The sequence below is a fragment of the Sipha flava genome, unplaced genomic scaffold, assembly GCF_003268045.1.
Source record: "Sipha flava isolate LNK unplaced genomic scaffold, YSA_version1 38_pilon_pilon, whole genome shotgun sequence".
Taxonomy (NCBI): domain Eukaryota; kingdom Metazoa; phylum Arthropoda; class Insecta; order Hemiptera; family Aphididae; genus Sipha; species Sipha flava.
The window spans coordinates 587,991-615,282 of NW_020273099.1; the positions used below are offsets into that span (position 1 = coordinate 587,991).

General features: G+C 26.1%; 4 protein-coding genes and 1 long non-coding RNA gene across 5 annotated transcripts; 3 read left to right on the forward strand and 2 right to left on the reverse strand.

Moving 5' to 3' along the window:
* Positions 1 to 2,074: 2,074 nt before the first annotated feature.
* On the reverse strand, positions 2,075 to 2,586 carry LOC112688461. The gene is made up of 3 exons (XR_003149062.1): positions 2,519 to 2,586; positions 2,231 to 2,448; positions 2,075 to 2,166 (listed from the first exon to the last, which is right to left on the reverse strand). It is a non-coding gene; the product is annotated as an uncharacterized LOC112688461 (long non-coding RNA).
* Positions 2,587 to 6,199: 3,613 nt separating this feature from the next.
* On the reverse strand, positions 6,200 to 6,782 carry LOC112688451 (U6 snRNA-associated Sm-like protein LSm7). The gene is made up of 2 exons (XM_025561632.1): positions 6,596 to 6,782; positions 6,200 to 6,507 (listed from the first exon to the last, which is right to left on the reverse strand). Exons 1-2 carry the CDS (start codon positions 6,661 to 6,663, stop codon positions 6,252 to 6,254), a joined length of 324 nt encoding a protein of 107 aa, XP_025417417.1. The 5' UTR covers positions 6,664 to 6,782; the 3' UTR covers positions 6,200 to 6,251.
* A 101-nt stretch (positions 6,783 to 6,883) lies between these two features.
* On the forward strand, positions 6,884 to 9,538 carry LOC112688450 (probable ATP-dependent RNA helicase pitchoune). Its single transcript, XM_025561631.1, has 6 exons — positions 6,884 to 7,016; positions 7,076 to 7,492; positions 8,243 to 8,407; positions 8,464 to 8,765; positions 8,828 to 8,980; positions 9,047 to 9,538. The coding sequence occupies exons 1-6, from the start codon at positions 7,001 to 7,003 to the stop codon at positions 9,521 to 9,523; spliced, it is 1,530 nt and encodes a 509-aa protein (XP_025417416.1). The 5' UTR covers positions 6,884 to 7,000; the 3' UTR covers positions 9,524 to 9,538.
* A 1,049-nt stretch (positions 9,539 to 10,587) lies between these two features.
* On the forward strand, positions 10,588 to 18,166 carry LOC112688449 (Fanconi anemia group D2 protein homolog). The gene is made up of 24 exons (XM_025561630.1): positions 10,588 to 10,930; positions 11,016 to 11,173; positions 11,237 to 11,370; positions 11,428 to 11,640; positions 11,708 to 11,900; positions 11,964 to 12,136; positions 13,246 to 13,399; positions 13,474 to 13,571; positions 13,681 to 13,849; positions 13,932 to 14,104; positions 14,196 to 14,341; positions 14,400 to 14,506; positions 14,574 to 14,647; positions 14,999 to 15,380; positions 15,447 to 15,589; positions 15,654 to 15,906; positions 16,182 to 16,427; positions 16,490 to 16,649; positions 16,713 to 16,928; positions 16,993 to 17,218; positions 17,277 to 17,466; positions 17,531 to 17,680; positions 17,747 to 17,914; positions 17,983 to 18,166. The coding sequence occupies exons 1-24, from the start codon at positions 10,588 to 10,590 to the stop codon at positions 18,133 to 18,135; spliced, it is 4,422 nt and encodes a 1,473-aa protein (XP_025417415.1). The 3' UTR covers positions 18,136 to 18,166.
* Positions 18,167 to 18,840: 674 nt separating this feature from the next.
* Positions 18,841 to 23,573, forward strand: LOC112688452 (vesicle-fusing ATPase 1-like). Its single transcript, XM_025561633.1, has 12 exons — positions 18,841 to 19,058; positions 19,127 to 19,215; positions 19,279 to 19,503; positions 19,572 to 19,726; positions 21,233 to 21,365; positions 21,425 to 21,567; positions 21,634 to 21,833; positions 21,896 to 22,120; positions 22,181 to 22,291; positions 22,371 to 22,850; positions 22,926 to 23,269; positions 23,358 to 23,573. Exons 1-12 carry the CDS (start codon positions 19,053 to 19,055, stop codon positions 23,491 to 23,493), a joined length of 2,247 nt encoding a protein of 748 aa, XP_025417418.1. The 5' UTR covers positions 18,841 to 19,052; the 3' UTR covers positions 23,494 to 23,573.
* The last annotated feature ends 3,719 nt before the right edge of the window (positions 23,574 to 27,292 follow it).

Here is a 27,292-nt window from a genome sequence, read left to right on the forward strand (position 1 = left end):
ACCTTCAGTCTGAATCCTGGATGAAAAAACAAATAATCATAGTAGTAATAGTACCTATTAATTATTTTTTAAAATCTAAAAAACACTTTAAATAGGTAAATTAATTTAACAAATATCTAAGTAGAAAATATAAGGTTGGTAAGTAGTCAAATAACCAATTCCAAATTTCTTTTTTTCATTTTGGCAAATTTGTTAATTGTTTCATCAATGGATACAATCATAATTTTATGCACACGCAGCAAAGCCAAACCTGTTAGCCTATGCTGACCTATTCTTGATCTTAACCATGTTTTCAATTTACAAAAATATATTTTTGGCCAATATTTGCAAATTAAAGAATATGCATAAGCGTGTCAGAAAATTTTGTGCAGGCCAATAACATTTTTCATTAGGAAAATTGAAATTTTCATTTAGGATATATTTTTCATTTGAGACAAAGAGTGACTTATACACAATACACTACCTCGGGAACGTACGTAGTAACTGTAGCTATTACAGTAATTATAACTAGTAAATAATATACTCAATCTCTTCAAAAAAATAAAAGGTATATAATATAAAATACAACTAGAACTACACGGGTACTTATAGCTATGGATATTAGATAATAAATATTATTGGTTAATTTTTGTCACAGACATATTATACATATAAAATATTTGTATAAATCTAGTTTAGCGTCCACTCAAATTTGTTTTTTTATGCTAAGAACGATTGTGCGATCAAAATTGAGCGGACGAACTTAGTTTTTGAGTTATATCATTTTTTGGTTCATTTATGCATATTGTATATTTTTGTATTTATTAGAGCTATATAAGTCTTGAATAATTTTACTCATCAATTTTTTTTTTTTTATAACATAATATCTGGTACTTTTTGTTGTGCATAGGTATTTAGTTATTTTTTTGTGCACAAATGTATGCATATTTATGTATTTTATAGAGCTAGAAGCCTCTAAAACCCAAATAATAATCATAATTACTGACAATATTTGTTCCCATATTCTCCTAGGTTTGTTTATGGCTATGGTCACTCTGGCAATGGCCAAACCTGCAAAATCCAGCTCCGTTTTAAATTTATGCTTAAATCATTAAAAATAATTACTAAAAAGTAAAAAGAATGATTAAATAAAACAGAACTAATTAATAAATATTTTCACATAAAATATTATGGAACAAATCTAATTTAGCACCCACCAAATTTTTCATTTTTTTTTTATCCTAGGTAAATTAACGTTTTAAAAATGATGGTGCAAAAATAATTTCGCAGAAATTATTAGTTTTTGGGTTATGCAATTTTGAAAATTGCGAATTTTCAATACCATTAAGATATAGTTAAATAAATAATATTTCCATATTTTATATTGTTAATCTAATAGTCCAATGGATAATAACTGATCGTTCAGTGCAAGATTAATATTTTTTGCATTTTTTTTCCGAAAAATTGGAACTTCGATTTTTAAAATTTTAGGACTTCGCTCGCTACGCCTGCCAGCTAAAAAAAAACACAAAGTCGAGTGTCACTCCGTGGCACTTTTCAGTGGGATGGGGCTACGCCCCAATGAGAATTACAGTAGAAGCCTAACCTAGTTTTTGTACAAACCTTGATACTATTACGGATGGGATTATGTTTTGTATGTAAACTTAAAACATCGCTGCGCGAGTAAAACACATATTTCAACCACAAATATAATATATAAAATTTTAAAAAAAGCCAATAAATAAAAAAATACTTTTTTCATTTATATTTAAGTTTTATTTTATAAAAATCCATATTCATTTTCAGACTCAGCCTCTAATTCTCAGTGCTTGGAAAGTTCCTTTAAAAAAGGAACTAGTTCACGTTCACGTTCTTCTTGTTAAAAAGAACAAAATCCTTTACCATTTCTGTCTTAAAGAAAGGAACTCGTTAATAAACAAGGAAACATTTTTCGTTCCTCAAAAGTTTTAAAATTTTATCAATATAATTAATTTCATTACATGTTGTTTTCTTTTCTTTTTTTCATATCCTGTAATTTTATAATACTTGCTTCGATTTTAATTGTTTTATAATATCTAATAGGCCGACTAAACATTTGAGAAGAAAAATATTTTTCAACTCCTGGCCATGGAATACGAATACATGAAGTCGAAATTAAACTAGTGCTTTCGTCTGATATAATTATAACTATAAAATCGAATATATATGGTTAATATTAATATTATATAAAAATAAAGAGTTGCCTACATACTTTCCAACAATCACTATTAATCAATGTACCAGGCAAAATCCACTCTTTAGTTAATACCAGCAACGTTTCTTTATCTCGTCGTTCTACGGGTACCAAAAAAACATTTGCCTGGTGTCCGCTCTACTTCACCAAGAAACCATTGTCCCTCTACACGATGACCCTTATAATACTTTCGTCAACTAAACTTCGACTCGTCGATCAATTTTTTCTAATACCGCCTTCGTAATAAATGTATTAAATAATTAATAGAACATTATTTTTGTTTTTTACAAATTGAAAAAAAATTACCAATTTTTTCATGATGTAATATTAATCCATCAAAGGCAACTTCCCTATGGAAAGATGCCCAATCAACAAGGGATTGTTGAGCAATACAAATTTGTTTTTTAATAAAAGAAAGTGACACATCCATCCACATCCATCCAAAGATATGTTAATATTATTATACAATAAATTGAAAGATGTGATTTATCAAAGAACGCATCTTTCCTTAAAGATTGTTTGAAATCACACTTCACTTTTTTTTGAATACCACTCTGTGCACTGCCAAACAAATCCATCAATGACATCTGCATGGGAGCATAACTTAAGAAAATGATCATTTTTGCATTTTAAGCTGTTGTTTTTTGCAATAATGCCCCATAATTTGTTTATAATATTGTAGTTGTTCAATGACGGGCAAAGATAACGGACAGTCTTCATCACATTTAAATAATTTAAATAATTTTACCACATTATTTATTAAACTAATAAAAAAACTTACAAAAATATAAACACGTTATATACTTACTGCGTTAGAAACATTAATGAACCAAAAACAAATAAGTATTATATTTTATCTACAGTGGGAAAAATAATATCTCTTTATTTTAAATCATTAAAAATGTATTATCCACATACTGACAATCGTACCACTGTTAAAATGGTTAACGAACATCAAAATAACAGAAAGTTACAACTACGAGTACGATATTGAGATAACGAAAAGTGTATTTAAGTAGATTAAACAGCTTTAAACAAAAATATATCTCGATTTGCCACGAAATATTTCTATATTACTATATTATTATATTATAATATAGGGAACTTTTCTACTTTACCAGACACCCCTATTTTTTACAATTTTTTTCGGAATCCTAGTTAAATCAACACCCCAAGTAGATCATAGGATAAAAAAAAGGATTTTGAGTGCACCTCGAGACCGGGCGGGGTCACTCGCTCGGACAGTTAAAAAAGAAAATATCCCATATTTGCTATGCAACACCACCTCAAGTAGGTCATAGGATAAAAAAAATAAATTTGAGTGCACCTCGAAACTGGGATAGGTTACTGGGTAAACATTTACCTTTTAGGTTAATATTCACTCTAATTAAAACATATAAATAAATCATTAGAAAAAAAAAATACTAACAATTTTTTAACCGGGGGTAGGTTTCAACTCGGATTCGTAGAGCTGTAACAGGTTCACAGTACCACTAGATTACAATATAATAAAATGTTGTGTTATATTACAATATTTAACATAACTATCAAATATTGACAAAATTGAAAGAGACATTACTCAAAAACTAAGTTCATCCGCCCAATTGTGATTACACAATCGTTCTTAGCATAAAAAAACACTTCTGTTCAGAAAAAAAATATGAAAAATTTGAGTTGGCGCTAAACTAGATTTATACCCAAAAAATGACTAACTAGTTAATATGTGGTAAAAAAAGTGTTACATTAAATTATTTTATATTATCTGATAAATACCTCAGTTATGGTTGTAAATGTCTATAATCATAGCAATATCTTTGGAAAATAATACCACTATTTGTTCCATTTGTTTATATATAGTGATGTACACAGAATTTTATAATGGGGAGGGGCTTGAAAATAAATAATTACTCAATTGTAATAGGTGCATTGGTTTAAAAAATAAAATAGTTGCTTTTTTTTTGCCTTTGTTTGCATGTTACAGCAAAATTTCTTATTTAAATTAAGCATTAAATAAACAAAAAATATATGAAAAAAAAAATTAACAAAAATAATGGACAGTAAAATACATTTTTATTTAGTTCAGTCTAATAATTGTAGTCGCTTAGGTGGTGTTTTTGAAAATTGTTGTAGAACTTCCAATTCGGTCAAATTTTCTTTTTTAATTGATATTTGTTAAAGCTAATCCATTAAGACGTTCCTCCGTCATGGTTGATCTTTGGAATGTTGGCTAGATTAATGAAATTTGGATTGTTGCTAACATCAGTTCAGTTGTAATCATAGATTATAAATACCCATCTATGGATTGATCAATTAGAGCAAGAAAAATACCATTGTAAAATTGTAATAAATAAATGTAATATCATCTAACACAATTGTGAAATAAAAACATTTGAAGAAAATTACATGTTTTTATAATGTATTGATTGTATAATGTATTTTAAAGTAGTACAAATAGTTATTAAAGTTTATTAGTAATTATTACCTTGTATACTATGATTTTATACATGCTTTATGTATCGCGAATAATTTTTTGTACAAAAATTCAACTTTCCCAATGGGGTAGGAGGAGGGTGCAAATACAGTAATTCGCCAGGGGCGCCAACAGACCTCAATACAACCCTGTTAATATTTATATCGAACATCCTATCTCTATCAACCTACAGCAGTTCAGGCCTAATGCATAGGGGAACTACATATATTTGCTTAAGTTGAAATATTAGGAGTAAGATCTTTACTATTTTGTTAAATTGACATAAAATTATCAGTTTAGGAATAATAACGATAATTGAATCATAAACAATGTCTGCATATTAAAACTTCAAACATTAAAATGATAAACACAATATACAACATGTTGGGTTTTGAAAAAAAAATTTAATTGAAAAACTACATGGAATAAATAAACTTGAACTGTACAGTTAACAGTTGACTATGTGCAATAAGAAATTTTCTCAAGTGAATAAATATTTATAAACACTAATTCACCAGTACTGACTATATGTTTTATACTATAAGAAAATAAAATTTAACATATAAAAAATATTCGTTAAAATTCCTACTTAAAAAATTAGTTTGGGTAATAGTGAATATGAAAATGTTAAATTTTTAGTTTTTAATATAATTAATGGTAACTTTTAAAACAAAAAAATAATTAAAATTATTTAAAGTCAACAAATAATTAATTACATTTTACAATTTTAAAAACATGTTTTTAACTAAAATAAGTGTATATGTAACTGAAAAAACTGAAATATTAGGCACAAAAATATTTATATTTAACTAAAACAGATTATAAAGTTCTACATTTTTTTAGATTCTATCAATTTTAGTTTTGAGCTTTGAGTTACAATTTAAAATAAAAAATTTAGATAATACATTTATTATATATTTATTTTATAATAAATTATATATATACTGATTATACCACCATTATTAAATTACAATTATAATTAGATTGATAGTTTTTACTATAAAAATTTCAACGTTATTGAAATTTTACCAAGATTATGTTATTTTACTAACATTTATTACTTATTATAAAAAAATAAAAATAAATGTTTTTTTTTAATAAAATGACTTAGAAACAGATTTATAATGTTTACAATATACCTAGATAACAAATAATTATTTACTATGACTTCAATGAAAATACCTATATTACACTTGTAAAATAAATTTAAATTAATATTAGTAAAGTATTAAAATTTTTATTAAATATATTTTAATTTAAGAAAAAAATACTTATAAGAAAAATATATTTTTTACACAATAAATTTATTTAAAGTTGATGAAAAATAAAAAATAATAGGCAGATTATTTATTTTATTAAATTGACATAAACAACATTTTCAATTTATTTGTACAGTAGTAATTAAACTTTTATTAAATTAAGAAAAATAAATTAAAACTGTATTACTTACATTATTTAGAAAAACTTAAAACTACAAGGCAATGTATAAATGAGTATTTTAAAAATACTCATGGAAATATAGCCATATAATTAATTTTATTAATTAAATCATAAATACAATTTTAACATTTAGTCTTGTTGTACAAAAGGGTTAGCAATTGCTTCCATACCATCAACAGGACAAATTAATACAATTGATGTCCCTCGACAAACAACTAAGCCCAACGTTCGCGTATCTTCAGTCAATTTCATAGGTTCATCTGGATCTCTCAAATACTCTAAAGTATTATCCAATACCAGATTTACTAATGGGTCAAATCCTTTCAGAATTCCAGATACTTCTCGGCCTCCTGAAAATTTTACCCTAATGGCTTTTTCCAAGTACCTAAAAATATAAAAATCATATTTACATTTTACATCTATATATAATATTAATGGCTAATGTCAACTAGTTTGATTCAACATTTACTTACCTTGTTAAATCTAAAATACTCTCTTTTTTCTTTTTCTCTGGGGCTGCAGTTGCTTCTTTTGTACTCATTATAAATGATTTATAAAAATTGAGTAAAAAACGATTCCAAACGACTTTATTCTTGTGTTTAATTTAAATATATTAAAATAAATAGTAAATACAATTTGACTACTATCAACCATATTTAAAAACATAACCTACAATTAAATTACTATAACCAACATAACTATTTATTGATACCACGATACATGTGTGATTTCAATTTGTATATAACCTAAAATATATTACTTTAAAACAGGTATGTACACAATATATAACTGTGTTAGTACATAAGCTTTAATTTTGAATATTATTGTAAAGTTAAAATAAATGTTTGATTATTACTACTGAAGTTTTTTAACAAATAATGGCTGACGAAAAAAGTAAATGTTTAAACAATTAAGTTGTTTTTGAATTATTATTAATTATTTGTTTTTCATAGTTCTTCCGGATTCCAATTTGGAATTAAAAATTATGGCAGAAGATAAAAAGTTTTCTAGTCTGGAAGGTCATGTGTGTGAAAATACTCTCAAAGGTATAGCAGATATGGGATTTTCTGTAATGACTGAAATTCAAGCAAAAACTATACCACCTTTGTTAGAGGGACGTGATTTAGTAGGAGCTGCTAAAACTGGCAGTGGAAAGACACTAGCTTTTCTGATTCCTGCTGTAGAATTAATCTACAAACTTAAATTTATGCCCAGAAATGGTACTGGTGTTATTATTATTTCTCCCACAAGAGAGTTGTCAATGCAGACATATGGTGTATTGAAGGAATTGATGAAACACCATCATCATACTTATGGACTTTTAATGGGTGGTGCTAACAGACAAACGGAAGCAACAAAATTATCAAAAGGTAATTTATTTTCAATAAGTTTAAAAATGTAATAAATTATTGTAATGCCTAATAACTTTACTATTGACTGTTCAATTTTTTTCCATGTGGGGTTGACTTTCAAATTACCATCGATTATACTCATTTTCAACACTTCTTAATTGTTACTCTTATGTACTTAAAATCATATATTTTTTTGAATATTTCATTTAACTTTTCTAAATTTGTATTTAAATTATTTATCTCAGTTCAATTTTTTCCATGACATGATTAAAACATTTTAACAGATCTTTTTTCTATATTGCCTAATAATTTTATTTGTTATTTTTGTTATTAGCATTTGTTTATAAAAAATTGTATTTGTAAATATCATATATTGTCAAATTTAAAAATATATATATAACAAAAAAGTCAAGTTTAGAAAAAACTTATTTCAATTCATGATAATTGTTTGGAAAATAAAAAAAAATTTTAGTTTATATTAGATGTCTATCAATCTTTCATATGACTATAAATTGCTGTACATTTTTATTTCATTCAGACTTATTTGTTAATATGTATTGTTTCATTACATTAAATTAAAAGATTATTTATTATATATTTATATATATTAGCATATGGCAAATTATTATGAATCCCACAAACAATAAGTAATATAGATTTTTGATACTGAAATTAAGATGTGATAAATTAAAATATCCTAATCTAGTTATATAATTAAGCAACTTAAAAACATGAAAAACAATATTTTAAATGTTTAATTTGTTTTAGGAATTAATATAGTTGTTGCAACTCCTGGCAGACTATTAGATCATTTACAAAATTCTCCAGATTTTCTATACAAAAACCTTCAGTGTCTTATTATTGATGAAGCTGATCGTATATTAGATATTGGATTTGAAGAAGAGATAAAACAAATTATAAATTTATTACCAAGTATGTTTCATAATAGTTAAAAATATTTTATTTTTATACCAGTTAATTATTTTTAGAACGGAGACAAACAATGTTATTTAGTGCTACTAAGACACCTAAAACCGATGCTCTGACTACTTTTGCCTTAAAAAAAGAACCTATATACATAGGAGTAGATGACAGTAAAGATGAAGCTACAGTTGATGGTTTAGAACAAGGATATGTTGTGTGTCCATCTGAAAAACGTTTCTTATTATTGTTTACATTTTTAAAAAAAAATAGAAAGAAGAAAGTTATGGTGTTTTTTAGCTCATGCTTAGCTGTAAAATATTTCCATGAACTATTAAATTATATTGATTTACCTGTTATGTGTATACACGTAAGATATTTATTCATGTTGTTAAATTTGGTTAAAATAGTTAATTTGTTAAATTTAATTAGGGTAAGCAAAAACAAGAAAAGCGAACAACTACATTTTTTCAATTCTGTAATGCAGAAACTGGTATATTGCTATGTACTGATGTAGCAGCTCGAGGATTAGATATTCCATTAGTTGATTGGATTGTTCAGTTTGATCCTCCTGATGATCCCAAAGTATGCATGCAAATAAAAATATAATTGATAACAAATAGTTATTTGACTTTACATTTTGATTTAAAGGAATACATCCATCGTGTTGGGCGTACAGCTCGTGGCGAAGGTAGCAGTGGTCATGCTTTATTAATTTTACGTCCAGAAGAATTAGGATTCCTTCAATATTTAAAAAAAGCAAAAGTCCCATTAAACGAATTTGAGTTTTCATGGAATAAAATTTCAGACATACAACTTCAACTTGAAAAACTTGTTGCTAAAAATTACTTCTTACATATTTCTGCTAAAGAAGCATTTAAATCATATGTTCGAGCTTATGATTCACATCATCTAAAACAGATATTTGATGTTGGCACTCTAGATATTGCTAAAGTTGCTGCATCTTTTGGTTTCACTACTCCTCCAGCTGTAGAATTAAATGCAAAAGCTATTCGACCACGAAAACGTCATGGAGGTGGTGGCTTAGGAAAATTCAATAATATGAATAAAAATGATAAAAAAGTATTTAAATTTGTACAACCACCAGAAAAAAAAAAAGAAAAATAAAAAATGATACTTGTTAAATTGATTTTATTGTACACTATTATTTTTATTTATAACTGTTTGTACCGTATATTTTCCTATTTAATTTCCAATCAACATAGTTAATCAATTATAATAACTTACCTATGTTATAATTTTTAACGGTTAATGTAATTTAAATAAAAACATATATTCTTCAAATATTAAATATCATTAATTTTACATCACACTATATGAGACTAATAAGAGATAAATTTTTTTATTACATTTTCAAGAAACTATATAGTTAGGTGTAGGTTTTTCAGACCGGATACCATATGGTAGGGTTGGGCAACTGATGGGGCCCACATACTATTTTTATCTGGCCCATGATATATTTTCAAATCGCTTCATAATACTTTAGTGGTTATCAGTATTGAATTTTCTCACTTTGATCATAAATTCAGATAATATATTTTTCTTTAATATTGAACTTCAGCTAAATTATTAAATGTATATATATATATATTCCCATATCAGTATAGCTCACATAGTTGTAGGTTTGTTTTATTATATTGATTCAGTTGTAAAATTAAAATAAATGTTGTCAACTTTGATGACCTTTTTTTAATTTTGCTTTCTTAACTCTGGTCCTCCAGATTTTAAAATTTTAAATAGGTCCATTAATTACTTTGAGTTGTCCATCCCTGCTATATGGTATCATTGGGAATTTAGGGATATATATTTTACTTTAAAATTTAACTTTGATGTTATATTGTATATTACGCATATGATCCATACATACTATCATTGATTATAGAATATTCTATAATCAATGATACTATGTATTACACAGGAAAAAGATGACGTTCTATGTTTTCAATTGGTAAACTAGTTCTCCACTACGGCGCGCTTTTTTATCATTCAGACAATGAGAAAAACCGCCGTTTTTATGCAACAATTTTGAATTATCTTATTTGATAACGATAAAGGATTACTTGTTAAGTATACGTCCAAATATTTTTTAAAAGTTATATCGTTCCAGTTACAACAGTGTATTTTAAAAGTTGTCTTCTATCTTATTATTACCAAAATTAAATTACCTTATCATGTATAAGAGAAAATTTCCAAAAACGAAGAATGTTGATGGGAACTTTTCGTCTTCGTCTCAATTACAGGAAACTACTAGTTCTTTAAATGATATTACACCGATTAAGGCTATAATAACCAATGAGACCGTTTTGGACGATGATGAGTCACCGGAGTCGCCATCAGTATTGGATGATTTCAGCGATTTTCCCATTGAAAAAAAAAGAAAAACTGTTGACATTTATTCAGATGATACTACTGATTGTTCAGAACCTCTATTTTGCGATGATGATGCTTATTCTTATTTGAAACAAACATTAATCAGTTGTGGTTTACATTTGAAGCCTGATCAAAACATATTGTGTAAGACTTATACGATTATATATTATTTATAATATATTGGTTTATTTACTATTGTAATTCTATAAAATTTACATAACATTTTTAGGTGTCAAAGAGTATATATTCTTACAAAAACTTAAATCTAAATTATCTAATGATTCTGAAGAAATCGGTGGAATTGATGATGTAAAAAAATTTTTTATGGAATTTGAAAATTACCATAATGATAAAATAAATCTTAAAGTAGCTCTAACACCTTATAAAGTATGTTTTCAAAAGTTATAAGTAGTTATTAATCTTCAATTATATGAACATATTAAAATATAGGAGATTCCTGAAAATAAACTTAAGCAACAAAGAGATTCTTTAGCTCGTCTTCTACTCCAAGTACCTCAACTTCAATCAAATTTGATTGATTTTTTTTTTGATAAAATGGCAGAAATCTGCTTAGAAGATATAACGTAAATCATCTAAGTTAAATAATTTAATTACCATCTATAGTTTAATTTATGTTTTAGAGATGATCTAGTATTACCTGTACAGAAATGGGTACGGATGTTGCTTAGACCGTTTAAGTATCTATATAGCATAATTGATTTAAGAAAAGTTTGCAATAAATTGTTTGATAATCTTAATGTAATATCTGATCTTGATATCAAAAGAGAATTAATTTTGTCAATTCCTGATATTGTTCTTGATAGTGAAGATCATGATGCTCATGATGGATTATGGTAAGGAGGAAAATCTTTTTTATAATAATATCTAAAATTATTTCCAAGTATTATTTTTGATTTTTAGTAAACTCCTGAGAAGTGACAAAGAATTAATGGCTTGTGTCTTGGAAACTATTGGTCAGTTAAACATTAGCAAAGATGAATTAGCATTCATTCAAATGGATATGATACCTGTTATTCATCATACTCCATCAGATACACTTCCTGCATTAGTTAGATTTTTAATTAAAGTAGATGATCGTACCCTAGCTGAAAAAGTTGGTTTAAAGTTAAAGTTTTTATAGGATAAAAATAAAATTAATGTAATTGTTTAACAACAGATTGTAAATGGATTAAGGTCAGAACTTCCATTTTCTACTTCAACCAATGATAATTTATTAAGCATACAGCTTGTGATTTTTAGTTGTATTTATGATAGATTTTTATCAAGCAAGTTGTTATTGGATGTTTGGATGAAGACTATAAGTCAAGTACAATCATATGCAGGACACAAGTAAATAATTAAATTTTTTTTTTTTTTGTTATAAATCCGTAGATTTGTTTGTTGCAACTCTCCATGCTTCTCTATTATAGAAAAATTCTTTCAGGTCCTTGTAACTTCCCTTATTCGTAACCTGCATTATCTGTGTCATGTATTCTGTTCTTTGTTTTTCTCTTGCAATATGTCCCTTATCATCTTCAATTATTTTCTTTAATAAACTTACATGCTTTAATATGTGCCCTATCATCTTGCCTCTTCTTGATTGAATGCTTTTCCATATTTTTCGTTGGTCCTTTATTTTATCTAGTACTTATTTATTCATTACCTTCTCAGTCTATGATATTTTAAGTATTTTCCTGTAGCACCACATTTCAAAGGCTTTTAGCCTATTTTTTTATTGAGTTTATTGTCCAGGTATCGGATCCAAAGAGAGCTACGCTCCAAATATAACTTTTTAGGAATTTCTTCCTTATCTCCAGGCTAACACTATTGGTAGTTAATATGTGACTTTTGTCTTGAAATGCTCTTTTCGCCTCTGCTATCCTGCAGATTATATTTGTTTTGCTGCAACCATCCTCTATTATATTGCTTTCTTCCTAGATATGTGAATTGTTGCACTTGCTCTTTTGTTTATTTTCGATATTTATGTTGATTTGAACCGGATTAGCTTTACTGCAAATCATAACTTTCATTTTCTTTTTATTCATTTTCATTCCATACTTATTTTTTAGTATTCTATCTATCGTTACTAGGGTATTTTGCATGGTTGTCTTCTTTTTCCGCACAGAAAGCTATGTCAGCTGAAAATCTCAAGGCAGTAACCATTGTTCCTCCTATTCGCACTCCTTTCTGTATTTCTGCTCTCAATTCTTCCATTGCCTTTTTAATGTACAAGTTGAATAGCATTAGTGACAAAATACAACCCTGTCTTACACTTTTTTTTATTTTTGCTTCTTGCTCTTTCCCATCTATCTGTATTATGACAGTTTGACTTTTGTACATATTATAGATAAATCTTCTATTGTTGTACTTAATAAATAATTAAATATAATAATTAATAGTTTTTACTATTGTGATTAACAATAATTTTTGTAATGTTTTAATTTTTTATTTTTTATTAGACCATTAGATGTTGTCATTATGTTTTTGGCTTATTCGGCTGCTTCTAATGATCAATCATCAAAAAGTAATATTTTATCAATTTTTAAAGAACGTTTAAAAAATGGATTTATTCGTTCTGAGGTTATGGAAAAGACTTTTCAAATATTTACTCCGGTTTGTAAACTAATCAGTGTTACTATAGAATTTTATGAAGTTATTTAAAATTATTTTTCAAATTATATTTTAAGGTATTCAAACAATATTTTGAAACATTCATAGATTTATTTTCCAATCTTCTAAAAGTTTCTGATTATACATCCATTGAAGTTGTATCTAGTATGATAATGTAAGTATATATCTAGTAAGTCACTAGTTTATCATCAATCAATAATGAATTAGTGTAATACCGGTTGAATATAGATTTACATTTTTTTACAACAACATTATTATTTTAGTAACTGTTTCATTAACATTCATCAATGCTGGTGTAAATGGATTGTGGATGAACTTCTTGTTCTGTTTGGTACTGGTAATAAGTTGACTATTGAAATTGTTTTAAATATTCTCTATGAATTAACTGAAAAAAGAATTGATAAAATTCAACCACTAGCTACTCGTTTGATGGTAATACTATATTTGAATTGTTGATATAGCTTAATTTTAGTAAAAGGTTCTTATATTTATAATCAAATTTTTCTTTATGCAGTCAGTCTTTATGAGTAAAATCTACGATTTATCTATCAAAGATATTGCTCAAGTATTGGACATGTTATGCAAAATTGCCTATTCAGAAGGTCCTGATGGCATTAATAACTGTTCTGTGTTCCAAGATGAAATAAACATATTTGTACAAAAAGAACTTTGTTCTCTTTATATTATGTAAATACTTTTTGAAATAGTCATTTTATTGTTATTGAAGATGAAACACTAGTAATGACGGAAAATAATATTTAATAATTCAACTTAACAGGTATCAAAGAGTTGGGATTATTGGAGCAATTATGTTGACTAAGCATATAGTTCTAGTATCCTCTGATGAAGAAAGTGTATCAATCGATAAATCTAGTGAAGATATTGAACTAACCAAAAAAGCAAAGGATGCTTACTCCCTCTTTGGTAATTAAGTGTAAGTTATAGTGTAATAATAATTTTTAATGCATACTTTCTGTTTTAGAATTATTAGTAACAAGGACCCAATCAGATACAGACTCTCAAATTTTATTTTTTGATCAATTTGCTCTTATGATGTTTCATTGTCTTCCTGTTGACAAAACTTTTTTGGTAACTTTTGTTTATTTAAACTTGTTCACATTTTTTAGTTTAATATATTTTTTGTTTTGTTTTTAAGTATGCTGTTTCTTCAGTTATGAAAAAAAACTTTCAATATAGTTTTTTAATAGCTGCTAGTGACTTTAAAAATGAGTAAGTAATTTTTTTAAATCAGTTTTATGTATTATGTTATAGTTTCCTCTATTTGAAGGAAAACAAAAAAAGATAAATATATTTACTTTAAGACTTGATTTTAAAGTTCTTATAGTTTTTTTTCTACAATATTGTTCAATATTATTATAAATAAATAATGTAACTTATTTGGAAAATACATACAGTTACAATCTAAATTCTTTATTGTATGCATAATTTTATCTATTTTTATTTAATCATTTACAAAAAAAATGTTTATTATTAAAAATGTATTTTAGGAAAAAGGTTTTTCTTTTTTATGCTGATTGTACCAATATTATATGTTTATTAATTTAATATTATATTTCATAGGAATTATTTAGTCGATTGTTCATTAGCATTCTGTCTAGATAAAGAGCTTGATGAGATTATTGCGGTTAATTTGTGCCCAAAAGTCATTGATGAAGTAAAAAAGAATGATAATGCATTAACAGGATTACAAAGTTGTCGTTCAAACGCTTTAACATCAATGTTTCGATTGGTTAGGGGTTTGGAGCGCGAAGATTTAAGTGAAATTGATGCATTATTGGGATGTCCACTTGTAATGCCTACACGTAAAACTATAGATGAATTTGAAATGTTATCTCCAGAACAACAAAGTGTTGTTGTTCATACACTTTTTCATGCTGTTAATTGGTTTCACGAAGTTATTAATTGTTTTTCTTACTTGATCAAACAAAAAAATGGAAACAAAGTAAATAATTGTTTCAAACACTAATATTATTATATTATTAAGATAATATGTTAAATTGGTTTTTAGGTATTAATTCGTTTGAGAACTATAATATATTTGATTAAAACAATAAAAAAATGTTTGTCGGTAATGTATGATCCAGAATATATTCCACCAACGTGTTACTATGGGTTGAATGTTGAAAAGCCACATTTTAATAAAAATAAAAAGTATTATTTATTATTATATTTCTAATTTAAATATTTATTGAATTAAACATTTTTTTTTTTTTAGAAAGTCATTAAAATCAAAACAAAAAAATACCAATAAAAAAGGCAAAAAAATAAAAGATAAAAAAAATGTTTCTTTAGAATCCACCAATACATCAAATTTTACTATGACTAATTTAGTAGAAGATGAAAATGATGATCATATTTTGGAAAATGAAGTAGATCTTAGTATTTATCATGACTATTTTCGTGAGCTTGATATTGATACTTGGCTCATTCTTACACAGAAGTTTGTTATAAATCCAGAACCTGAACATGTTTGTTGAATTCATTAATAATCTCATTAAAATACTTGTTATTGATTATGTTAATTTTTATTTGAAAATTTTAACACATTCATAGTAAATATTATTTTATATGATTTATATCATATTTTTATTTTTATTTTATAATTTTGTTAAGTTTCATATTTAAGATTGAAATATATTCAGCTCAAATGATTTACTCTTTCAATATATTATAGCTATTTAATTTTTTTTTTTTATTTAACATGGATAAATTTTTAAAAATGTATTATATGATTTATATTTAGGATGAAGAGTTTACTCCAGAATTAGGTCCTTCTGAGTTGCGCTATTTAATGGAAGATGTATTAAAAAAATTAGAATATCTTGTCTTTAAAAACAAAAGAATTAGCCATTTGTCTAAAATTAAATCCAAAGATACTGTTGGATTTAGTAATGTTTCATTAGTACCTACCAAGACCATTTTAAAAAATTTTATTAAACTTCTTCCATATTTGTTTACTGATATGGAAATTCTTTCACAATTTTTCAAGGTATAAATATTAATTGAATAATAATTAGCATGTAGAATGATAAAATTACTGTATTTTTTTAGAATTTATTAATGGCAAATGACAACATATTGGATTCTGCTGGAATGTTCATGGCGGAAACATATGAAATGAAACATTGTGTTGAATTAATTTTGAAATCTATAGTGGTATTATTTCAATGGAAAGATTTTGAATCTTCTGATATGGATGATCTTTTTATAAGTATAGTCTCTTTGTGTTTATATTTAAAATCAAAACTATGTTAATATTATTCTTATAATTAAGATGCACTAAAAAAAATGACAAGCAAGACAGATTTGAGTAGCCAAAGTACTCAGTTTAAGCGTCAAATATGCAAAAAAGGATTAATTTTGGAAAAAATAGGTTATTTAACGGAATTTCAACACATAATTCTTCATTTAGATGCTGCTGTTAATTTAGTCACTCTAATACAAACTTTGAAAAATTTCTCTGATGAACCAGAAAACAATATTATTTTAAGTAATTAATTATATTGATGATAAATTCAAAAATATTCTTATTTATTGTTTGTTATTTGTGCTAGGAGATACTTGTTGGAATTTTTTAACTCGACAATGGTATTCAATGACAGGATTAGAAGAAAATGGTCCAAAGTACAATGATAAAATAACGTTTTTACTTGAAATATATTTACAATGTCAAGATAATCAGTTGAAAAAATTAGTAGAAATTGTTGATTGGTTAGAAGTAGAAGTGATAGCCATGGAGTCAAAGACTGATAGACTAAAAACATTGCCTACAATTAATAAGTAAATTTAGTAATTTTAAATAATTTCTTATTTTTAATTAAATTTTTTACATATCTAGAATGAATTTTAAGTGTTTAATCAAAGTTGTATTAAACTCTTTATTGGGATCTGTGAAAGCTAGCTTAAAAACTGCTGAAAATGAAATAAATCGCTTGGATATTTGGCAATCGGCTATTTCTGTGATGGGAAAAATGGTTCAAGCAATTAAAAAACAAGATTCTCGGAGTAATCTTCTTATATTTGTTAAAGTATTAAACATTATATGAAAATTAATTAAATTGACTGGTAATTTACTGTTTCTTGCATTTTCAGGGTTCTATATTATTATTAAAATTATTCTTAGCTGAAGGAATGATGGTGTGCCATAATTTATTTAAACTTAAAACAAAAGAGGTTTCAAAGGTTTTCAAAAGTCTTCAAGTAATTACTAGGTACATACAAAACATATGCAATTACACAAAAGTGAGTTACAACTCAAATAAATTATAACTGAAAAAAAAATTTCCTTATACTGATTTTTTACTATAGGTGATTAAAGATAATGCACTTAGTAATTGTTTACCTAACATCAGAGGTATCTTAGAAGCATTAATATTGAAAGTTAAAAATGTTATTGTTATGAATGGTTGTACTGACGCATTTTTTATGGGTATTATGAAAAATATCGATATTAAAGGAGAAGAAATAATGTCACAAGTAAATCAATTACAGTTTGTTATAATAAAAATAAAATTATAATAATCATTATTATTTTTTGATTATAGAATGATAGCGATGATGAAACTGATGATGATGAAGATGATGATAGAAGTGAAGACAAAGATGAAGCAAATGATTTAATTAACCTTTTAGGTGATGATAAGATTCAAAATGAAAATTCAAGTTCCGATTCTGATAATGATTCTTCAATATTGTAATTAACATATGTAACATTCATTTTTTATTGTTATTCTTTTTTTAAAAAAATTTATTAGAAATTTTTATATTTGTACTTTTATCTTTAAATAAATTCAATGCATGGTTTTTAACAAAATGTTTGATCAATACTTTATTTTGTCCATCCATTATCATATAAAAAATGTCTCGTGAAGAATCTCAACAGTCTTAGTAAGTAAATTATTCTTGATTTATCTCTATTAAATGGTATTTATTTTATTTTTCATTTCCTAGTGAGATTGTATGTAAAAAACGTTTAAAATTGTCAAATCAAAACTATTTAAATCTGGTTTTTTAAGGAAATAGATGATTTGATTTTAAATCAAAATTCGGCAATTGATGGTGTAAATTTTCAATGTTTGTTCGAAGACCGATTTCCTTACAACGAATTTCAACTTAATTCATTGACAAATCAGCAACAAGATCGGCTTAGGAAAATGTTTTATTACCGAAAACCATTTATATGAAAATACAAAGAGCAAAATAAATAAATATGTTAAATATGAACTAAAGAATCTAATTTGAAGTGTTTATATCGAATTTGCTTTTTATAAAATATTGTAAAATAATTATAATGAAAGAGGTACTAAATGGCTATTTAATTTACGTGAACATTATGTTTGTGCCACGATACGTATGTAAGCTCGCACTAGAACAGTAGTATGCCTTCAAAAACTGTGTCACCAGACATGCGCGTTTCCCTTTCCATTATTGATTTTTGTAAAATTATTGATAACAATGTTGATAGTGATGTATTCGTTCTGGATTTTGTGTCGATATGTGTTTTACTTCAAACAAGCCAATAGCTGTTGATGCCGCGTTGTTAGAATAATTAACTTTATTAATTAGTAAGAGTTTCATTTTTACCCTGCCATAGTACCACGGGAATTCAGCGAAAATGGTGGTAAGTTAAAATTTAATTGAACGAGCTAAAATTATTTTAATAGTTAACATTTTATTACATCTTGGTAGATTTTGAAAGCAGTGAAGTGCTTGGCAGACGATTGGGCTCTTACGAATTGTGTAGTAGTGAATGATGAAGATTTTCGAAATGACACAAAGTACGCATAAATTGATAATTTCCAAATTATTGTTGAAACATGTTAAAATTAAAATACTTTTAGGTATATTGAGGTACAGCACCAAATTAAACCGGAACTTAAGTTTTGGTTTACAGTCATGTTTGTTAAAAATCCTCCTCCTCGAGGATGTGTAGCATTTTCTGTAAATCAGCGAGAATGGGCACAATTATCTATTAATCAGTCAATCAACATTGCTCCACATACCAAAAATACACCACTTGACTTTTTGCTTTCAGTTGAAGCTGAAATTGATTATTATCAAAAAAAGTAAATGAATAAATTTCCTATTTTATTTTTTATTATAATTTAATTTTATTTTTGGATCCATTTTTAAGGAATGCTAAAACTGCCAATGAAAAATTTGATACTGATATGATGGCTAAAGAGTTTACAATCAACTTCAACAATCATGTTTTATCAGTCGGTCAAACTTTACTTTTTCAGTTGCCTGAAAAACCTCTAATGTGTATTATAATCAAAAGCATTGAAGGTATATATTTTATCAGGATACTTGAAAAAGTATCTAATTTTTAAAATTCAACTTTGTCATTATTAATTTTTGTTAAATAAAATGAGCAAAACTAACCATGTAAGTATGTAATCTTAAGTGTAATGGCTTGATTTTGGACTGTAGTAATTTTATAAATATAAAACCATTGAAATCAAACATTAATGTAAACAAATGTATTCATGAATAATTAATTTTATTTCATTAAAAACTTTGAAGTAATTAGAATTTCTATTAGGCGTCAAAAAAAAAGAACCTACATCCTATGATTTTTATATAAATTTTGTTTTTAAAATTTCATCTAGAACATTTATTTTCTTACATTGTTCAGAACATTTAACTGTTAATTGTTTTTACGTATTAATATAACTAAAAATTTTATAAATAAATTGTACATAAGTACAAAAGTAATAATAACATTCTCAAAACAATTTATGTATAACATATTTTAGAAATTTTTAATAGTAAATCTTAATATTTCGAATTATATTTTGATTATAAATTGTAAATTACTCATATGTATGATGAAATTAAAATATAAAAACTTTTAATTATTTGATTATCTACTCTTTAAAATGTCTAGCTATTAATAGGAAGTATAATCAATTTTTAGTGGCTATATCCAGAGCTATCTTAAGTCTTAAGGATTTTTGGAGCTTGGGGTAAATTAATTTGGGCTCCACAATCATCACAATAATATACGATTATGATTAAAAAAATACACAACAAGCTTGCAAAATGTTGGTAAATATAGTTTTCTAAATTTCAACTAATTAAGGTAATTTATGCTACGATAAAATGTATTACATTTTTAATGACTTCTCAACAATGCATTACCAATTACCAGATTTAATTAAAATTAATTTTATTTCTAGATAATTTATAAACAGCCATGGGAAATTAGAATTTGGATGTTGTTGCATCGATACTTGCGATAACAAATTTCTATGTAAATTTGGATAAAATTATGTAATTTTTCACACTCCAGAAATAATCATAATAAATTACATTTACAACTATTTAGATATTAGAATAATTTAAAATGTAGCATATATAATAACTTCAATACAATATAGAATAAATTATTGTATAGTAAAATGTTATTTGTATACTTATTTGATGAATTGACACCTATGCTTACTTAAACCATTACTTTCAAAATCATTTTTTTCGTAACAATATTTTACGATTAATGCAGTCTATGAAAATATAAATTCTAATATTATTAAATACTTAATATCAGATAATTGTTATCACTTGGTATACCACAGTAAAAATGTTCATTTAGGCTTAATTTTGCTTGGAATATTAAATTTTTATTATTTTAATTGGTAATATTTTTTTTAATATTTATTAAAAATTATTAACTACTGTTTTACTTTTATTTAATATATGAATTTAGATATGTTTTGACTATAAAAATATTAAAACAAAATCTTTTTTTTTTTAACTTTCTTGTTTTAAAAACTATTTAATTTATGTTTTTAGGAGTAAATCAACAAGAAATCAATTCTGGGGAAAAACCTCGTTCGATTCAGTTTGGAAAATGTTTAAGTAATACTGCTGTACGTTTCGTAACTGGTTCTAATGCATCAATAATGTTGGTAGGAAAGTCAAAATGGTGAGTTTGTTAATTATATTAATTACTTTATTTAATTGTATTATTTAAATATTTTTTAGTCAACAAACACGCGTGTCAATAATAAATCCAGACTTTGATTTCAACAAAATGGGTATTGGTGGTTTGGATAGTGAATTTAATGCTATTTTTAGAAGAGCTTTTGCATCTCGAGTGTTTCCACAAGAAATAATAGAACAACTTGGTAAAATCAAATTTAATATTGATAATTCTTCTACAAGTTAAATTTAACTTTTTTTAATGAATTTAGGATGCAAACACGTCAAAGGTATTTTGTTATATGGTCCACCTGGTACAGGTAAAACATTGATGGCTAGACAAATTGGACAAATGTTAAATGCTCGTGAACCCAAAATTGTCAATGGTCCACAAATTTTGGACAAATACGTTGGTGAATCTGAAGCAAATATAAGGAGATTATTTGCTGATGCAGAAGAAGAAGAAAAAAGAGTATGTCTGATGATAAGTTGAGAAAATTTATTCATATTTCATAACTGTTTTTAATATTTTAGTCTGGTCCAAATAGTGGTTTGCACATAATAATCTTTGATGAAATTGATGCTATTTGTAAAGCAAGAGGCTCTGTAGGGGGAAATACAGGAGTACACGACACAGTGGTCAATCAATTATTAGCTAAAATTGATGGTGTTGAACAGCTTAATAACATATTAGTTATAGGGATGACAAATCGAAGAGACATGATTGACGAAGCATTATTAAGACCTGGCCGACTTGAAGTATGATATTTAAGTCGAGTTCTTTCATTCTCATAGCTGACTATCATTACTTTTATGTAGGTACAAATGGAAATTAGTTTACCTGATGAACATGGACGATATCAAATATTGAACATCCATACAACACGCATGAAAGAGTTTAAAAAAATTGCTGATGATGTAAACATGAAGGTAAAATATTTATTATTATTGATTTTAAATTTAATTTTTATTAAATGATAATATATTTCTTGTTTTTATGAATATTTAGGAACTTTCAGTGCGAACTAAAAATTTCAGTGGTGCTGAATTGGAAGGTCTAGTTCGTGCAGCTCAATCTACAGCTATGAACCGTTTGATAAAAGCTAATAATAAAGTAGAAGTCGATCCTGATGCATCAGAAAAACTTCAAGTGTGCAGGGATGATTTTCTTCATGCACTTGAACATGATATAAAGCCAGCATTTGGTGCTAGTGCAGAGGCTTTGGAACATTTTTTGGCTCGTGGTATCATAACATGGGGACCTCCCGTGAGTGGAATTTTGGAAGATGGAACATTACTTACACAACAAGCTCGTGTTGCAGATGCATTTGGTCTTGTTTCTGTACTTATTGAAGGACCGCCAAATTCTGGAAAAACTGCATTAGCTGCAATGTTAGCAAAAAATTCAGACTTCCCCTTTGTTAAAGTATGTTCACCAGAAGACATGGTTGGGTTTACTGAAACAGCCAAATGCTTACAGATCAGAAAAGTAAGTTACTGAAATGCAAATTTTAAATTTTAACTATAAATTAGAATTTAAAAATGATTTCCTTTTTCATTCTAGATCTTTGATGACGCATACAGATCTCAACTTAGCTGTATTTTAGTTGATAATATTGAACGATTATTAGACTATGGTTCAATTGGGCCAAGATACTCCAATCTGACACTTCAAGCTTTGTTAGTTCTGTTGAAAAAACAACCTCCTAAAGGTAAAAAACTTCTAGTGCTGTGCACCAGCAGCCGTAAGCAAGTACTGGAAGAAATGGAAATGCTATCTGCTTTCACTGCTGTACTTCATGTTCCTAATCTCAGCCAACCCGAAGAACTCATTACTGTACTGGAGCAATTTGATTTGTTTACCAAACAAGATATTCATAAGATATATAATCAAATATCAGGACATAAGTAAGTTCTTTACCTAATTTATCTTATTAATATTTTGACATTGGTTAGAAATAATGTAATACAAATGAAAATATAATTTTATGATTAGAGTGTTTATTGGTATAAAAAAGCTGTTAGCTTTAATTGATATGGCACGTCAAATGGATCCAAAAGTAAGAGTGATCAAGTTTCTGACTAAAATGGAAGAAGAAGGATGTCTAGACTTAGGTACTATGATTCATTAACTGTTGTATTTATTACTTATTATTGTTTTCAAAATAATTTAAATAATATTACTAAATCTTTATAAAAAACGAACTATGTTGACATTCCAAATTTATTGAATAAATAGGCAGTATTGTTGCGTTAAATTAAGTATTAAATACCATTTTAATATTTCTTTTTATTCTTGTTTTTATTAAATTATTGTTTGATCTTAATGTTATTCAGATTTCATGTTTGCGTCCATTTAATTGTTATGTGTAAAATATTTTATATAATTAATTCTTAAATTGTATAGTATGGGCTATAAATTATTATTTATTTTTTAAAACAATGTTTGAGTTATGTTATAATTTAATGTTTATATTTCCTATTTATATATGTTTGTTTGAAAATGATTATTAGTTGAATCATTTTTTAATAAGTAGCTATGAAACAATTTTTATTTTATTTTGATGAATTAAATCTCACTAAGATTAAATCACTCAATTATTACGTTTTTTTAAAAAAAATTTAAATAACCTCTCCTATATAATATTCAAATATAATAATTAAAACTAGTTATTAGTTATTATATTGTTTCTAGATAAATTAGTTATTATGTTGTTTGATTATTAATTTAATTTTTATTAAAATAATAATTACCATGCTTTTAAAGTTTGTTGTAGGGACTCATTTGAAAATAAAAATTAATAGTTATTGTAAAATTATTATTGATAACTCATATATTTATGTAACTAGTTATTAATGTAGTAACAAATTTTCAAGTGTAATTTTTAAAGTTTTATATTTTCAGCAACATCTTGTTTTAAGTAATTTAAAACGTGTATGTTATATCAATTACTAATATGTATTCTATGTATTTTATATTAGTGAAACATGTTTCAGTTAATTCAATTTAAATAATAATGGAGACATTTGAGGTAATAAAATGAAATTAATTGACATTATTTTTATCGCTAAAAAATAGATTATGTTTGGAGACATGTTTATATTAGTAGTTGTCAATTTGATTTTTAATAAACGCTTTAATCATCTATTTTTAATTTATTATTTCTTCTACTATACCTTATTTAATATTTGTTTGAAAATTAACTGATAGATATTATTGTTGTTACAAAATTATACATGTGCCATTGATAGGGTTTTTATATTTACTACTTCAAAAATTATTATGTTAGCAAAAATTCAACTAGAGGTGTATGCTCAGTTAAGTTAAAATCATATGTAAGTGATGAATTTGTGTATCATTTAGAAAAATACTATTTTTATTATTTCTCTTAGAAACAATGACGAGCCAAAACCATAAAAATCTTTTTTCTGATCTTAAATATAAATAATTAACAATACAGGCTTTTCAGTCTACATGATTACGCTTAACAATAGGTGCTGCCAGGTACATCACTAATGATTCACTTCATAAAGATATTTGCATTCCAACTTTAAATAAACTTGCTATGTTCACCTACAAAAAAAACACAAAACTTTGAGTACTTACTCAAATTCTATTATCACTTATCTTTCATGTAAACAAATTTCAGGAAACCCTCCCAGGCGCCTACTCTCTCCTTAAAAAATATAAAAACATTACTCTCGGGGCGCTATCATTGGGCGACTTCTTTTTCCTGTTAGTAAATCTCATCCAATTTACCTATTGTATTATTTTTGAATACAGATTGTAAATTAAGACGTTTTGATTTTTGAATTAAAAAAAATAAATTATAAAAAATTCATGTTTGATGAAAAAAAAAATGTCATTAATTTTTATCAATATAATATTGCATCTGATGAGTGGTAATTACTTTTTACGATATTTAATTTTTTTCGTATGATAGAACGATTCTCAATAAGTTGTAGCAAGTAGATATAGTAAAATAATATTTCTTGATATACATTTAAAATTAAAATTTAAATACATTTATATTTAAACGTGGAGTTAATTGGCAATTGCTAAATATAATCGATGAATAATGCTAAAAACCTAAAATATTGCAGATTATATATATGGTAACACACGGCCCGATGTTTATTGATAATACACTCGATAATTCGAAATTCAGGGGACTGAGCTAAAAATTCGATTATAGAGGTTTTCGATTTACCGAGTGTTCGAATAATCGAAGAAAAAAAATTAATTCGAATTAAAGAGAGGTGAAAAATTATATGTATATATTACATTTATTAATTGACATTTATTCATTATACATATTATGTATTATATTTTATATTTATTAAGTGACATTTATTTATTATATTATTATATTTTACATTTTAAAGAAATCTGTTTTTTTTTTCGTGTTAAATTTTTCGCCACAATCTGGACCATAACGTTATCTAACTTACTGATAGCATTGAAAATTGTATCGCATCCTTTTTCGTCTATTTCAGAATACCTCGAAAATGTTCGTAATCCTGACATAAAAATGGTAAAATGATACGATTAAAGTCTAGATTAGGTAGGTAAGGGACGATAACATTTATAAACTACGATAATATTTAATTGCTGTCGTTATTAATTTCATTGCGAGTACGTTAAATAGATGTACATATAAATATACTTTATACATATGAACATACGTATAACCACGTTAAAGCAAATTCGAATTATAGAGGTTCTGGAAAAAAATTCGAATTGTAGGAGTGAGTTCCACCAACAGTAGGGTTGCCATACGTCCCGGAAAACCGGGATTGTCACTAGTTTTGGACTTCGTGTCCTGGTGTCCCGAAAAATGTTTTCGGGACGTCCATATGTCCCGGCTTAGACGTCTAAAGGAAATGTAGTATTGTTTATTTTTTTAATTTCGACCAGTTTATTTCAAAGTACATTTTTAATCGTAATCGATTAACAATATATAATAAAAACATTATTTGTAATTTACACATATAATATATTTTATTTTACAAAAATATTTTTAAATATTATATTGCCGGCATAGACGTACGCACGGGGGTAACCGGGTAGGCCGTGGCCCCCCCTGTGGACTCTGGATTTTTCTTATTTAGGTGTATATCTATATTATACAAGATGGCGAACATTTTTACATTTTACATGAATAAAGTAAAGCCTGTTTTAATTATATAGTATAGAATTTATATCTGTGAATAAATGTAATAAAGTTATTAGTTATTAATCAGACTAATCAGAACTTGAATATAATATAAAAATTGAAGATGTAATTCATGCATTCAAAAACCTTACTCTCGTTGACAGAAGGATGGAGTTTTTATTTTATTATTATTTTCTTTTTTTTACGTTTTTAACACTCTTACACTAAGAACATTATTTTATAACATTTAAAAAAAGGCCTAGGGGAACTGACCTCTACAACCCCCCTTGTATACGTCACTGGTCCTCCCAATATATTAAAAGTATATTACTCAATAATTTGTTTGTTTTGTCCCGGTTTCGCCTTATAAATTTATGGCAACCCTAACCAACAGACATTTCGAATTATAGAGGGGACTGGAATACATGTATTTTTTTCTAATTATAGAGGTTTTCAGGGGACTAAGCGTTTAGTTCGATTTATGGAGTTATTCGAATTATCTAGTGACTACTGTATTTTTAATGTTTTTATCACCGATGGTCACTATCAAAACTTGCCATAGGCGTGTGCAGACTCTAAAAGCCGGTAGTGCCCATATATTATCATCGGCCCTTTAGTCAACCATTTTATAAATACAACACATCTAAATTATATATACCTATTTAATATCAACACAAATCCTATATTATCTTACATAGTTTATAATATAATAATAGTAATAATAATAATAATAATTATAGATTATAATATAATATAGTTTAAAGTTTTTTTTTTT